Source organism: Mustela putorius, unplaced genomic scaffold (genome assembly GCF_011764305.1).
Source record: "Mustela putorius furo isolate JIRA1106 unplaced genomic scaffold, ASM1176430v1.1 tig00001063_pilon_pilon_pilon, whole genome shotgun sequence".
In the NCBI taxonomy this organism is placed as follows: domain Eukaryota; kingdom Metazoa; phylum Chordata; class Mammalia; order Carnivora; family Mustelidae; genus Mustela; species Mustela putorius.
In genome coordinates, this window is record NW_025421556.1 from 629,114 (window position 1) to 644,940 (window position 15,827).

Consider the following 15,827-nt stretch of genomic DNA (forward strand, 5'->3'; position numbering starts at 1 on the left):
CAAATAATAATTTACACATAACCACATTTAAAGGATGATAGGGTGTGTTCTAACTGGATTTGCTATTATAGTGTAAGTATTTTCTTGCAGTATTTTTTTTTAAGATTTTATTTGTTTATTTGACAGACAGAGATCACAAGTAGGCAGAGAGGCAGGCAGAGAGAGAGAGAGAGAGAGGAGGAAACAGCCTCCCTGCTAAGCAGAGAGCCTGATGCGGGGCTCGATCCCAGGACCCTGGGATCATGACCTGAGTCGAAGGCAGAGGCTTTAACCCACTGAGCCACCCAGGCACCCCTTCTTGCAGTATTTTAAGATCAATACTTATTTTTCCAAATGTATTCTGGTTGTTAACACTTAAATTTGGTTTATTAATTTTAATAACTAGATAGTATTTCAGTGTACAACTGCAGAAGACTTTATTTCTATGATCCACTTTTTATGAAGCTTAAAATTTATCAACTTCCCATAGGAATTACAGGCATCCTTTTGCACACAATGATTCTTTCAGATTTTGTTAGTCGAAGTGTGTTCTCAGGCTTGCAAAAATCGCATAACCTTGGAAATATAACTTTACACAAAAGCAAATTATACTTCAAAACTAAAGAATTCTATTTTCATATATATATATATGTATATATATATATATATAAAATCACCCACTATTATGGAATGTTTACATTTATTTCCAACTTTTAATTAGATTTCTCATCTTTTTATGTAATAGGGGAGACACTTGAATATTTTAAATTCTTATATTTAGCTGGTTACTCCTACATTGTTTTTTAAGTATTTTAGAGTTTTGCTTTTTACATTTATTTCATTAATTCGTGTGGAATTTGTTTTAGAGTACTATGTAAACTAGGAACCATCTATTCATATGTGCTGTCCGGGTATCAGTGATAGGTATTGACTATATTTCCATTATGCCCATTCCTCACAAAATCACAGTACTACTTTTGTCATGTATCAAGTTTTTATATGATTTGGATCTCCTTCTGAGCTCTTGGTTATATTTAATTCTTAAATCCCTTTACAAATAGCATTTGATTGCAGTTATTAAATTTTTACTAAGTCAAAATATTAAACAGACCAGTGAGTCACTCTCTGCTTTTCACACAAATATAGTTTTCTTCTTCAGAATTGTTTGTCAGTACTTGACTTTTTAATCATACATATAAACTTCTGGATCAGATCCTCCAGTTTTGAAAATTGATTAGGATTACAAAGAATTTACAAACTAACTCTGGGGAGAACTGACATCTTTAATATATCATCTCCCTATATATGCATGTAGAATGTATGTCCTTTAAAAAATTTTGGTGTTTAATATTTGTATACATAGTAAGATAAATGTTATGATTTTTCCTATAAAGTTCTAGCACATATTATTATTCTGAAGTATCTCCTAAGTTTTTGCTTTAATAATATGGGTGAGGTTCCCAAATAGTACATTGTAAACTTTTTTAATAGCTGTGTTTTGATGTTGCATACTATATCCAACAATCATGTTGGTTGGACTTTCAGTCTTCATATTATTTTTTGATAGGATGTTTTAAAGTTTCTATATGATCATGATATCTACAATGACGTATTTCTGTTCCAAATTCTAAATGACTTTTTCTATGTCATTTCTATTATTGTTTTCCTGGCTGAAGCAAATTATAATCTTGTACCAATGGTAGCTACCTTTTCTGTGTTTTCCCTGCCTTAAAAATGAATGATACTATCATTAATTATGATGTTTTTGTGTTTTACATGGATAGCTGTAATAAATTCAGTAAGTTTCTTTCACTTTTATTTTACTAAAATTTCTGTCAAAAATATGAATTTTACCAAATATTTTATTCTTTTTCTACTGAGATAACCATTTGATTTTTACCCTGATTAAGTTAATGAGGTTAATTATTTCAAAGGTTATCTTATACCCATGTTTTCTCTTAATGAAATTTCCTTGGTGTGATTTTGTACTCTTCTATATAGTTTCATTAATTTGGCTAACTTTTGATTCTGTGTTTTTCACATTTATGTTGTTCTTAACCACTATACCTTAAAACTTATTTTTTGTTACTGTACTTGCCAAATTTTGGTTCTTTTCTTTTTCTGTTTTATGAAACTGCTTATGAAAGAAATTGTCTTCCTTGAAAATTTTGTAGAATTCTCCCACAAATATCTGAGTATTATGTTTTTATCAGTAGATTTTTTTCTTGACTCCATTTTGGTAATTTTTATACTTCTAGAAATGTTTGCTTTACATCTGAGTTTTTCTTTTCATTGGAAGTTAGTTGCTTATACTATTGTCATGTAATACCTACTTGTATTAGTCTGCTTGAGTTACTAAAACAAAATAACATAGAGTGAATGACTTAACCTATTGAAATTGATTTCTGTTCTGGAAACTAGAAATCCAAGATAGAGGTGTCAGCTGAGTTTCCCTGTGAGGACACTTTTTCTGGCTTGCAGATGGCTGTCTTCTGAATATGTCCTTGAATGATTTTTCCTTTATAGGTAAAAACAGACATAGCTCTCCTTTCTCTTCTTGTAAGGGTACTAATCCTATCATGTGGGCCTCACCTTCATGACTTCATCTAGTCCTAAAATTACCTCCCAAAAGCCCCATCTCCAAATACCAATTTATATGAATACTTGGGGAGGATACAATTTATATGTGTATAGAGTCATATCTTGTCTTATTGTACTTTATTTTGCTTTGCAGATAATTTTTTCTTTCCAAATTAAAGTTTTGTGGAAACCCTGCATTGAGCAAGTCTATTGGTGTCAGTTTTCCAAAAGCATTTGTTCATGTCTCTGTGTCACATTTGGGTAATTCTCGCAATATTTCAAACTTTCTCATTATATTTGTTATGGTGATTTATGATTAGGGATTATGACTCATTGAGAGCACAGATGATGATTAGCACTTTAACAATGAAGTATTTTTTTTAATTAAGGTATATGTACATTGTTTTTTAGACATAATACTATTACATACTTACTAGACAGTATAATATGAACATAACTTTTATATGTACTGGGATACCAAAAAATTTACCTGACTCTCTTTATTGTAATATTCACTTTATTTCAGTGGTCTATAACCAAATGCACATTATCTCCAAGAAACACACAATATCTTAGAGGTATGTCTATATACAATGTATACAAATATAATGAATTTCACAATGTATATTATATCATTCTCCATGATGTACATTTAAGTATCTTTTAATTTTGTATGTCAATTATATTTCAAAAAGCCATAAAATATTTGGGACACAAATATTCATTCCATAACATTAATGTTTCTTTCTTTTTCATTCCTAATAATTTCAACTTAAATTTCTCTTTGTCGCATATGACTACATTTTTCTCCCCCCGTGAGTTATCTTTTGGCTTTCTTTAGCCTCTCTAATAAGTTCTTATTTTCTATTTAGTTATTTTCTACTCTAATGGCTGTAATTTATTTTCTCCCATTTTTTCATCTTTTGTTTTTCTGTTTTCCTCCCCTCTTTTTCTTATTTCATGATTTGGAGTCTTGGGTCATTAATTTTTTTCAAATTTTACATTTAGGACTATAAATGTTCCTCCATGTGCTATTTTTTTTTTGAAAGCCTGTATAACAATTTATTGAATATCTTTAACAAGACCATTATCTGACAAGTAGAAAACAGTTGAGTTTTCAGTTTTTAAAAAAATCCCTCAAACTGGTGTTCATTTTGGAACATTTCTGTTGTTTGTAACATAAAATAAGACATGTAATATTCCACCTTGAAGTTTGTCTTTTAAATCCAAAGTGTATACTCTGCCCGTTACAGTAGAATCATATGAATTTAGTCTTCAGTTCCTCTGCATTCTCAGAGCAGCAGTAAGATAAGTCTTAGAATCATCATGAGGCTTAAACCTGCAACCAGTCCAGCTGGCATGATTTTCTTAGATCTCTTATACCTCACACCCATTATGGTGGCCAGGAAGAAAGCTGTAAACAGTGATAGTTTGACATCTCGCTTGTCATTGGAGACACAGTAGGCTCCATAGCCAGCCAAAAATCCAACAAAAAGACCAGTGATCAAAGATGGAACACCACCTCTCCGCTTATATCCCAAAATGCTTCCAAACGTCATGAGGGCCGCATAACCGAAACCGATCAGGTCCATTGGCAAGGTTGCAATTCTACCACTGGTGTCCGGAAGCGGTCCCGACCATGTGCTATTTTTGATGCATCTTACATTTTGTATGTATTGATACATTAATTTCAGATATAAATAATTATAATTTTAATTATAAATTCCTCTTAGGCTAATTCATTACAGATCACAGTTTAAAAAATTTCCAATGTATGAGGTTTTGTTTCTTCTTAATGTCCAGAAGTTTGTCCCCATATTCATATAATATTTTCTATATTTTCTGTTGTTAGTTCTTTATTTTATGGTTCATATCACTAAATGTTTCATGTATATTTTAAAAGAATGCATGGTCTCTAATTGATGAGCAGGGTTCTGAATGTTCATTAAATAAAGTGTATTGTGTGTCCTTTTCAGTACTGTATTTTTGTCTTTTTATCAGCCAAGTTCTTGAAAAAAAATTCAAGATCTTTCCCATGTATTATACAGATCAATTATTCTCTTGTTTCATTTTTTATTTATATATATCATCATCAGACTTAAAAATTTTTCCTTGGGACGCCTGGGTGGCTCAGTTGGTTAAGCGGCTGCCTTCGGCTCAAGTCATGATCCCGACGTCCTGGGATCGAGTCCCACATCGGGCTCCTTGTTCTGTGGGAAGCCTGCTTCTCCCTCTGCCACTCTGTCTGCCTGTGCTCTCTCTCTCTCTCTGACAAATAAATAAATAAAATCTTAAAAAAAAAATTAAAAAAAAAACATTTAAAAAAATTTTTCCTGAAAAATTTGTCATTTTTAATTAATTAATATTTTTGACAATATATTATGTGACTTAAGAGTGCTACAGTAGTAAAATAAAATAAAAAAAGTAATAATACTGTTCACATCTATAGATTTTCCTCAAAAGTCTGTAACAAACATTTATATAAAATTTTTAAAAATTAGTATAAATTTTCCATCTCTGTACTTTGAATATTTCTGAGACATTATATTTTCATGATGTTAGTAAACTTCATATTGTAATATTGGGTTTTTGTTCATCTTGAATATTTTTTGGTGTTAACTGTTATGTTTAAACAATTTATTATTATTACTGATGCAACCATACTTCTTTCCACTATCTTATTTTGTATTCTATGTGTTGGTCTTTTACTTTATTTTCTCTGTCATTTATTCGTTTTTCTTAAAGTGATCATGCAATTCTTTATTTTCTATTTATATTTTAATGTTTGAATTCTATTCTAATATTATATTCTAATCTGATCCTTTTTAAAATTAACCATATTTTTCTAACATGGATACCTACAACATGGTAGTTTTTTAAAAAAATTTTTTTATTTATTTTTTTTAGAGATTTTATTTCTTATATTTGACAGAGAGAGAGAGAGAGACAGCAAGAGCAGGAACACAGCAGGGGAGTGAGAGAGGGAGAAGCAGGCTTCCTGCTTGATCCCAGGACCCTGGGATCATGTCCTGAGCCGAAGGCAGATACTTAACGACTGAGTCACTCAGGTGCCCCAACATGGAAGATTTTTGATCAGCAAGCCTATTCTGCTGCCAAAATCAGTCTTTAAAACATTTTAACTTACCTTCTGTATAACTTTTATATTATTCTAATCTATTCTTTTAGCTATATCTTGTTTTTCACCCCTCCAACTAGTCACTAATGCTTATTTGGTTTTACCTACATTTTAAAGTTCTTAATCTAATTACTGTTCATCTGCAGGTATTTTTTCCCTTCCTTCTGATTTTTTTCCCTCCTTCTCTTTGTTGTTGCCTTTAGGATATCTTTTCTATTTTCCCCCTGGTGTTCCACTACAGTTTATAGATTATACAGTTTATATATTTATTTTAATTATCCCATTATTCATTGTGCTTTTTGATCTAAAGGCTAGTAACTTTCTCCATTTCTGGAAAAATTCTCTATAGTTAATCATTTCCTATACCCCTTATTTCTTAGATATATAAAAATAAGTGGCAAGAACTATTCTGAATTTTTTAAAAATCAGCTGAATTTATTATTATTTATGTATTTATTTGATGAGGGATTAAGAGGTGTGAACTGTTAGTTAAAAAATAAATAAGTCATGGGGATGTGATGTACAGCATAGAGAATATAGTAATTAATATTGTAATAACCTGGTATAATGGCAAAGGGTAACTAGAATATCAAGGTGATGATTTCAAAATGTATAAAAATAACAAATCCCTATGATATATACCTGAAACTAATATAATGTATGCCAATTATAATTCAACTAAAACATGTATGATAAAAAAGGATACTATTAATTTAAAAAAAAACAGATTTTATTTATTTATTTGAGACAGAAAGCACCCAATAGCAGGAGAAACAGCCAAGGGAGAGTGAGAAGCAGACTCCCTGCTGAGTAGGGAGTCCAATGCAGGGCTCATCCCAGGACCCTGGAATGACCTGAACTGAAGGCAGATGCTTAACTGACTGAGCCACCCAGGTGCCGCTCAGCTGAATTTTTAAAAATCATAGACAGTGCTCGTTGTAGCATAATATTCAATATTGATTCTTTTATTCTGTTTCACTAAAAACATGCCTTTTTTATGGCGATATTGGTCCAATTAAACATAACTATACTCACAGTCTACCTTCCTCTAGAAAGTTGTCATTTGATGCAGTTCTGGCCAAAGTAAAATAAGTAGACAATTGGCTAGGAATTCCCAAAAGTTCACTGAAAGGGATAAAGACTTATAGTTAGTGATACTGTTTTGTACACTTAAAATTTGTTAAGAAAAAGTGGTGTGTGTGTGTGTGTGTGAGTGTGTGTGTGTATTTATGTGTGTATAGGTTAATAAAGGAGCCAAATTCAATACAAAGTCAATCCTAACAAGACATCTAGTCAATGCAAGATATTTTATTATGGGTTTTGGTTTTGGCATTGGTTTGTAGACAAAGTATATCATATAGGTTTGAGTGGGAAGACATTAGTGGAACTCAAATATGAGAGCAGCAGATGACCATCATTCCATTGGTCAGAGATGGTGGAAAAGAAAGTGGGTATATTATTTTCAAAGCAGAAAAGATGAACATAAGTTGCTTTTGCCTAGTTTCATTTATTCCCACAGTCACTTACAATGTAAATGTGAGTTTAGTTCCAATTCTCCAAGTCAATATTAAAGTTTATTTATATTGTAGTTAAAATTTTAACTGTCCCAAAACCATTAAGTGTATTTTAATTTTCTTAAATTACTTAACTACTAAATACCCACACGGTATACCACTCATTGTAGTTTCGGTAATCTAGTGAGTAAGTCAGTGATATTCCATCAATCTTAGGCCATAACAAGGAGATAAGTTTATATTTTACAAGTTTTCATAGTAACTTAATAATGTAAATTTAAAATTTATCTTTTGATAAGATTCAAACACATATAATTCTCTTTTCTTGAGTATCTATAATCTATGTAAGAAAATTTCTGTTGTTAAGATCCAAGCTTCTGTCTTAAACTGAAACCTTAAATCCCGAGGGATCTCCATAGTTTGGGGTTGAGAATAGAGACAAAAAGGGCCAAGTATAATGTGAATAGTTTCCAAAACCCTGAACCATTCAGTGAACCTACAAACCTAACATTTTGCTTTCTCTTGATAGTCCAGGCTGTTTTGAGACCAATTTTTGTGGTTTCCTTTGGGTTTTGTGTCTAGTTCTTAGGCCAGTTGGTATTCTTATCAATTTTTTCATTCGAAAAAATGAACTAAACCCTGGAGAAGTTTCCAAACCCACAGAGCTCAGCAAAGGGTAGGAATTTTATTTTGAGTTTCAGGTTTCCTAGGGTTTCAAATGAAAGGAAACCAAAGGCAAAATGCAGTGGACATGACATTTGTGAACAAAAACCAATATAAAGTCTGCTTTAACTGACTCAGTGTGGCCGGCGTCACCTTCATCTTTTCATGAAGGAGAGTCTTATTTTCTTCTGATTTATCTGCTGTCCACAGGAAAAAAGGAGAATGATGCTTCCTTTAGCCATTTTTAAGATCCAGCTTTTAAAACAATGGTTCCTTTCGCTTGCTCCCATGTTTACTCATTGAAATTTCCCTAAACATTATGGTTTTCTATACACAAAATCCTATTTTTCTCTCTCCGATTTTTTCTCTCTCTTCCCTTTGTTCTATTATTTAAAATTCCTAACTAATAAAAAATTTCATGAAGCATCATTCTCTATTAGTTTTCAACAGAATTAAAACATTATTTTAAAATAGAGTAGGAAAGGATTATAAAATGAACTGTCATTTAATATTTGCTTACTGCAACTAAAGAACTAAACTAAATTCATGTAATTTTGGTACATAAATTTCATACTCGTTCATTTTGTAGACAACTCTATAGTGGACTCCTTTCTCTTTAACTTCTTGGTAGTCTTGATGGATATCATGTTATTTTATTTTAATTTAATTAAAATTAAGAGAGAGAAAAAATACAAAGTATAGTTTTACATATACATTATATATAATAGAAATAATACAAGGCTAATCCTCAATGCAGTGAAATTAAAATGTTTGGATTAAGAAATATCATAGAAAAATTGCATCCTTACTTTAATCCAAATGAATAAGAAAGGGTTCTTGTTGGGTCTCATATAAACTACGTAAAACTTGTTCTCATATAGAAAAGAAAGTGGCTTTAAGAAATTGACCTACTGTAAACTACCATCTTCTATTTAAATCAGAAAATTATTAAATAAAATATTCCAGATTATTTTAGTTTCTGTAAGAATCTAAGAGAAGTAAGAGAATGGGATGCAATAAGCTGTTGTCTCTGGCAACTGACTCTCTTCCTGTCATATTTTTAAAACTTTATAATTTGTTTTGTACTCCGTGTATACTCTTTTCTTCTATAGATTTTAGCACAGCTGATCACTCAGACATCAACATAATATTAAAATGTTTGTCTTCAATAAAATATTTTCAGATTAGTATGGCACATAGTAGGTACTTAGTGAGAATCGTTGGAGTACAGATGCCTCCACTTAGATATTAGTAGTTTATATTAAGCCCTAGCAAATTAGATTTATCCCCTGCACAAAAAAATAAGCATTCCTTCTATGGCAAAAATTTCTGTCAAGAAAGTCTTTTTATTTAGGCTCTTTGTAGCCACAAAATAAAGAATTTTTATTTTCGGGAGGACTTTGGAATATTTATCATTTGTTGTCACCATTGATTCACAGATATAAGAAATAATAGCTATGAATATCTAAGTGAAAGCTTTGTTTGTTGCACTGGCTTTCAGAGTCAACATTTTCTTCAGCAACAGTTATAATTGTAAGCCAATATCACACTTTGTTTTTCCCTCTAACTGTTAGCAGAAAGTTTAACTTGTCTTTGTGGTCTGTCAAATCAAAAACACAAACACTGTTTGCTTTTTTTTAATTTTTTTTTTTTTAATTTAAAGGTCAGTTTGGCTGTTTAAGCCATGTCTTACTATATATTTCCTGCTGAAAAAAAAATAAGCTGAGATAATGTCAAGTGATATTTTTAAACTTTGCAAAATACACAGGTATTTTACACACAATACATAAGTTCTAAATACGAACAATGAAATACTGAAATCAAGTAACATATTTCAAAGAAACTCCAATATATGTGTATCTTCTATATTTGACTACAATCCATTCCCTTTCAAAATTTTCTAAAGAAGACTGAATTGAGCCTAATTGCTAAATTAGCACAACTAGCATATTTGTTAATTAAATCCTATTTGTATTTTAAGTAATTAAGCTTCTATATCAGCCTTAACTAACTACTAATTATGTAAAAACACGGGAAAAGATTTCTAAGCCCATTTAAAAATACTTGTGAAGGTCAAGCAAACCTTGCAAATTTAAACATATTAGTATTATTATATAAAGCCATTAAAAAGTTTATAAAAAGCACCATGATTATTTTACTGAAGGGAAATTTATATTTGAAAATAGGAATGTATGAGATTGCCTCAATTAATTAATGTCCACTTTCTAGTCATCAATAGAGCTGAAGGATAGAGATAAATTGTCAAATTCGCTAGTATTTTCAAAGGAACATGGGAGTTTTTTGTCCAATTCCTGGCCACAACTTTAAAGTATAGGAGTGTACATTTTGGTGCATGCATACATGACTAATTTTAAAAGTTCTGGGTGTAAGAGATGCTACTGGGCAAATTAGCTTGTATGCCATGGTAGCTGATTCCCAAGTACCTGTCTAACCTTACCTTTCCTACATTCCCAGCCTTGAATTCTCTAGTTCCATTTTCTAAGAAAAAGTGGCACCTGATCCTTTGACATTCTTTTTAAAAAGTTGTCTGCTTGACCTGGACTTCTTTTTTTTTTTTTTAATTTTTATCTTTTCATTTTGATATGATTATAGACTTACAGAAAAGTTCAAAAATACCAAAAAAAAAGTAATTCTATATACATTTTATCACCCAGATACCCCAAATTTTCATATATTTGTTTATATATAATACATTTATTATATGTACATATATAATATACATATAAGTATATATATACATATAATATGCATATACATATATATACATACATGTGTGTACAATGGTAGTTGATATTTTATAATTTATATTCTCTACATATGATATATGTGCATATCTTCACCACAACCATTGGATAGTAATTTTCAGCCATGATATCCATTTATCTGAAATACTAAAACTTCCTTTTCTAAGGATCGAGGACATCCTATTATATAACTATAGTAGAATTATAAAAAGTCAGGTAATTGATTTGATTCTCCAACTGGCTGATAATATTCAAATTTAATCCATTTCCCAGTAATGTTCTTCATTAAAAAAAAAATTCCAGGGGTGCCAGGATGGTGCACTTGGTTGAGCATCCCACTCTTTGTTTCGGATCAGGTCTGATCTCAGGGAGGTGAGATTGAGCCCCACACAGGGCTCTATGCTCAGCATGGAGTCTGCTTGATTTTCTCTCTCCAACTCCCCTCCCCACCCCACTGTGTGCTCTCTCTAAAATAAATAAATATTTTAAAAATAAAATAAAATAAAATAAAATGAATTCTAGGTTGTGTATTGCTTCCAGTTGACTCTTTAGACCCCCTGATTCTGAAATAGATTTGCAGTCCTTGAATTTCAGTATATTTGTATTTTTGAAGGATAGAGGACAGTTATTTTGTAAAATCTCCCTCACTTTGGGGTCACTGTTGTTTTCTTACGATTAGATTCAGATTATGCAATTTGGACCAGGATATCACAGGAATGAAGTTGTAGTCTTCTCAGCAATAATATCAGGTGGCCTGTGAGGCCAGTTTTCCCATTATTGGTAATACTAAGTTGGCTCTCTTGGTTAGGGTGGTTTTCTGAAACATTTCTTCATTATACATTTATTTTTCCCTTTGTATCTAATAAATAAGTGTGTGGAACTACTTTAAGACCATGTAAATTACTCCCAATTCTCAAATTTTCACTTACTCATATTACCATTTATTAATAATCCCTGTTTGAACCTATTATAACGATTGTTGCCATTATAATTTGATAATTATTTCCACATTTATTATCTGGCTTTATACTAGAGAGAGGAGCTTCTTATTTTCCCTGTTTGTTTGTTTGCTTATTGGTTTATTTGTTATACATTTACGAATTTTTGATATATTAATTTAGATTCGTGTTTGGGCTAGTTTTTTTCTTTAATCTTTAGGTAAGTTACAATATTTATTTGAAATATGACTTAATTGTTTTTGTTGGAATTCCATTTTAATTTTTCCTTATGCCTTTAAAAAAAATGAAACATTACCAGAAAGCATACTCAGAGAAGTGTCATTTCACCCCACTAACAAATTTATAAAACATTTCATTTTCTTTTCAGCTTTACTGAGGTATATATCCAGCATACAAAACACTGTATATAATTAATGTACACAATTTGGTAAATTTGGACATTGTTACCATTACCATAATAAATATGACTGTCACCTCCAAAAATTTCCTTGTGTCTCTTTTTGTGTATTTGGGTGTGCTAAGATCTGAAATCATAAAACTAGAGGCAAACATAAGGGAAAACTTTCTGATCTTGGTCTTAGAAATAATTTCTTGGCTATAACACCAAAGGCACGGGCAACAAAAGCAAAAATAGACAAGTGGTACTCCATCAAACAAACAAAACTTTTGCACAGCAATAAACAGAGTGAAAGGCAACCTATGAAATGAGAAAATATTTGCAAAGCATTTATCCTTAAGGGTTAAACTTCCAAAATATATAAGGAACCCCTACAACTTAACAGTAGAATCAAAGAAAGAAAGAAATGGCGGGGGGGGGGTGGTTGGGGGGTTGCTGGGTGACATAGTTAAGTGACCACTCTTGATTTTGGCTCAGGTAATGATCTCAAGGTCCTGCCACATTGGCTCCTTGCTGGGCTGTGGAGCCTGCTTAGGGTTTTCTCTCTCCCTCTCCCTCTGCTCTTTCCCACTGCTGGCACACTCTCTCTCAAAAAGGAAAACAAGAAGGAAGGAAGGAAGAAAAGAAGGAAGGAAGAAAGGGAGGGAGGGAGGGAGGAAAAGGGAAGGAAGAAAGGAAGGAAGGCATCTCATCTTTAAAATGGACAAAGGACTTGAATACACATTTCCAAAGAAGACATACAAATGGGCACCAGGTATATGAAAAGATAGTCATTACTAGTCATCATCAGGGAAAAGCAAATCACCTCACACCTGTTAAGATGGCTATTGAAAAATAAAAATAAAAAATAACATGCTAGTGAGATTGTGGGAAAACTGAATGCCTCCCCCATCCCTCTATCCTTTCCATGGCATTACAATCATCCTTTGATATTAGCTGATCTCAGTAATAACTAGTAATACTAGTATATGCGTCCCATTTTTTCATTAGTACTACATTTATGTATTTTTTTAATTTTTACATTTCTTTTTAATCACAAAGTAAAATAATATAGACACTTTTTGTGCTTTGCTTTCCAGACCTTAAAATATATTTTGGGAAATCACTCCAACTCTGAACATAAAATTCTTTATCTTTCTTTTTTTTTTTAAGTTACGTAGTTCTCCTTTATGGGAATGTGTTATCATCTATTCAAGCGTCCTCGCATGTATGGACATATTATTTCCAATATTTTCCAGTTACAAATAAAAGTTATATAATAAGCATTATATAATTAAGTAATTAAGCATTTACTTAATTATATAATAATCAAGTAATATAATTAAGTAATTAATTAAGTATAAGTATAATTAAGTAATATAATATTTTTATTTTTTATATATATTGTGATAAGCGTATCTGCAGGTTAGATTCCTAGAAGTGAGAAGACTGGATCAAAAGTTAAATATGCATGTAATTCTGCATGTTTTTCATAAGCAGTATACCAATTTGCATTCCAACCTACGAAGTCTCAAAGTATCTAATCACATGGGCTCACTAATAGATTCTGTTCAACTTTTTAAATTTTGCCAATATGATAGATAAAAATAGTATCTCAGTGTAGTTTTATTTTGCAGTTCTCTGTTCTGAATGAGGTTCAATATTATTTCCTAAATAATGTGAAGCATAAAAATGAACAATCTTCAATTTGCCCTCATAAACATAACGTTGAACCTCAAAAATATATTTTTAATATGAGAAATTGGGTATAAAATAGCATATTCTGTACTACCTCATTTATATAAATTTTAAAAATGTGTGAAAACTAATCTACACGATTGCAAGCCAGGATAACAGTTAACCTTGTCGGACTGTAGTGACTACAATAAGTAGGGATGAAGTGCTTGTTTCATAAACATGTTTAGATTGTGCAAGTTCCTTGAACTGTACTATTATGGTATGCACTTTTTTGTATGTATCTTACATTTCAGTTGTTATAAAACAGTGGGTTTAGATTGACAGGACTACTAGATATAAAGTTAAATATGTTATCCAATATGAAAGAAAAGACATCTTTTCTTATTATTAGAATATAGGCTGACGTATGACAGTTGACTACATTCTAACTTGTTTCTGCTTCACAATATCACAGAAGAAAATTGCTTTATTTACAGATTTAAACCATAGCAATATCGAGTTGTTGAATCACTGTCTTGTATTTCTGCAAGTAATATAACTTGTGTGTTGACTATACTAAAATAACTAAATAACTAAATAACTAATTAAATAAATAAAATGCTTCAATTCCATAAAAAAATTTCTAGTCTGAATTCTGAATAAAAAATACTGTGTTGAGTATCTTTAACTCTTACAATCCTTCCTGATATCAAAATATTGTGGTTACCCAACACTACTGTCATTAGCCAAGAGGAATGCCATTGACAATCTGAAACTGGATCACTTAGGTGGGCACCTTAACTCAGAGGAGTTGAAAACATTAGAGAGCTTTTGGTGGTTTGCAATTGTTTGGTACTACTGTTTCATTTCAAATTCCACTATTAGATAAGAAAAAGAGTTGGAAGTAGATTCTCTTCTCTCCACACCCCACAATAACATCTATTTGTGTGTGTTTGTGTGTACATGTGTGTGTTCAGTATTCTCAGTCCTCTATGAAAACAGACAAAGCTTCTAATCAATGGGCGAAACTGGTAGTACATGCAAGAGTGTGTCACCATACTCAAAACAATAAACATGTCCCAAATGTCTGTCATTTGAGTGCCATCTTCAAGACTTCTGCCATAGAAAAAACTTTGTCATTAAAATAGAAAATATTAGTTGCCATACTAGGAGGTGATATAAAATATATGTGATAACAAGCACAATATTTAGCTCTCTAAACCAGAGACTAGGTCTTCTTCCGATAAAAAAATAAATTACTGGAGAGTTATGAAATATATAGATTTAAGTTGAGGTTCTTTCTTGGAAAAGCCTTGAAAGGTAATTAAAAGTAAAATAAAGTGATCAAAATTTATTTCACTTTTATTGAATAGTCTAAAATCTTCTCTTCTTCCTTCACTGTTGTGGGTCTCACGTTTTGTAGGAGTTGTTCTAGTATGACCCCAGGATCCATGTGTCTGGAAGTTTTGCTTAGCAGCAGTGACTTCCAAATTGCTATTTCATGGTGTTCTTCAATTTTTATTTGCCTCTGGATATCTGGGGGTTGTATTTTTGTTTGTTTGTTTTGTTTTGTTTGGCATATTGTGGATCCACGGCTTAGTCTTTTGCTCAGCTTCTCTTAGTCCCTGGCTCTTCTAGCTTAGTTCTCTTTTCTCCTTCTGTACCTAGTAGCAGCTGCCCCAAGTCTTTTAACTGAAGTTTTGGCTTGATAGCTGACAGCTACTTTCTGGAACTGAATTTCCAAAAGGCATAAGGGAACAAAAGATAGTCTTCTCAAATGCATGCATAACGCTCATTATGATGTGATCTTGTTTTGACAGAGACATTGGCCTTGAATATTTACAGGCTTTACTTTTGCTTCCATCTTCCTAGTTCATTGGCCTCAGGAGCAAGGAGAAATTTATACAAAGAAAAGATTAAAGATGGGTCATGTATAATTCTTAGAATCAAACCAAAGTAACAGTAGGTAACTATCATTTCATACTTCACTTTGGCTTTCACTATGGAGGAGATCAGAATGTGCTCCTTTGGTGTGTAGCCTTGAGTCCAGCAGAGCAGGGTCAGCAGCAATAAGCAGTGAATGCTCTTGGCAGCATGCCTGTCAGCATTACCGAGAGGAATTTAGTCAAAGCACATGACTACTTAAGGGGAAAAGAAGAAAACAGAATTCTCCTTCCC

The 15,827-nt window shown here is 31.8% G+C and overlaps 1 protein-coding gene across 1 annotated transcript; it reads right to left on the reverse strand.

Moving 5' to 3' along the window:
• Positions 1 to 3,603: 3,603 nt before the first annotated feature.
• Positions 3,604 to 4,181, reverse strand: LOC101679183 (transmembrane protein 14A). The gene has a single exon (XM_045087148.1). The coding sequence runs from the start codon at positions 4,149 to 4,151 to the stop codon at positions 3,852 to 3,854; it is 300 nt and encodes a 99-aa protein (XP_044943083.1). The 5' UTR covers positions 4,152 to 4,181; the 3' UTR covers positions 3,604 to 3,851.
• Positions 4,182 to 15,827: the final 11,646 nt, after the last annotated feature.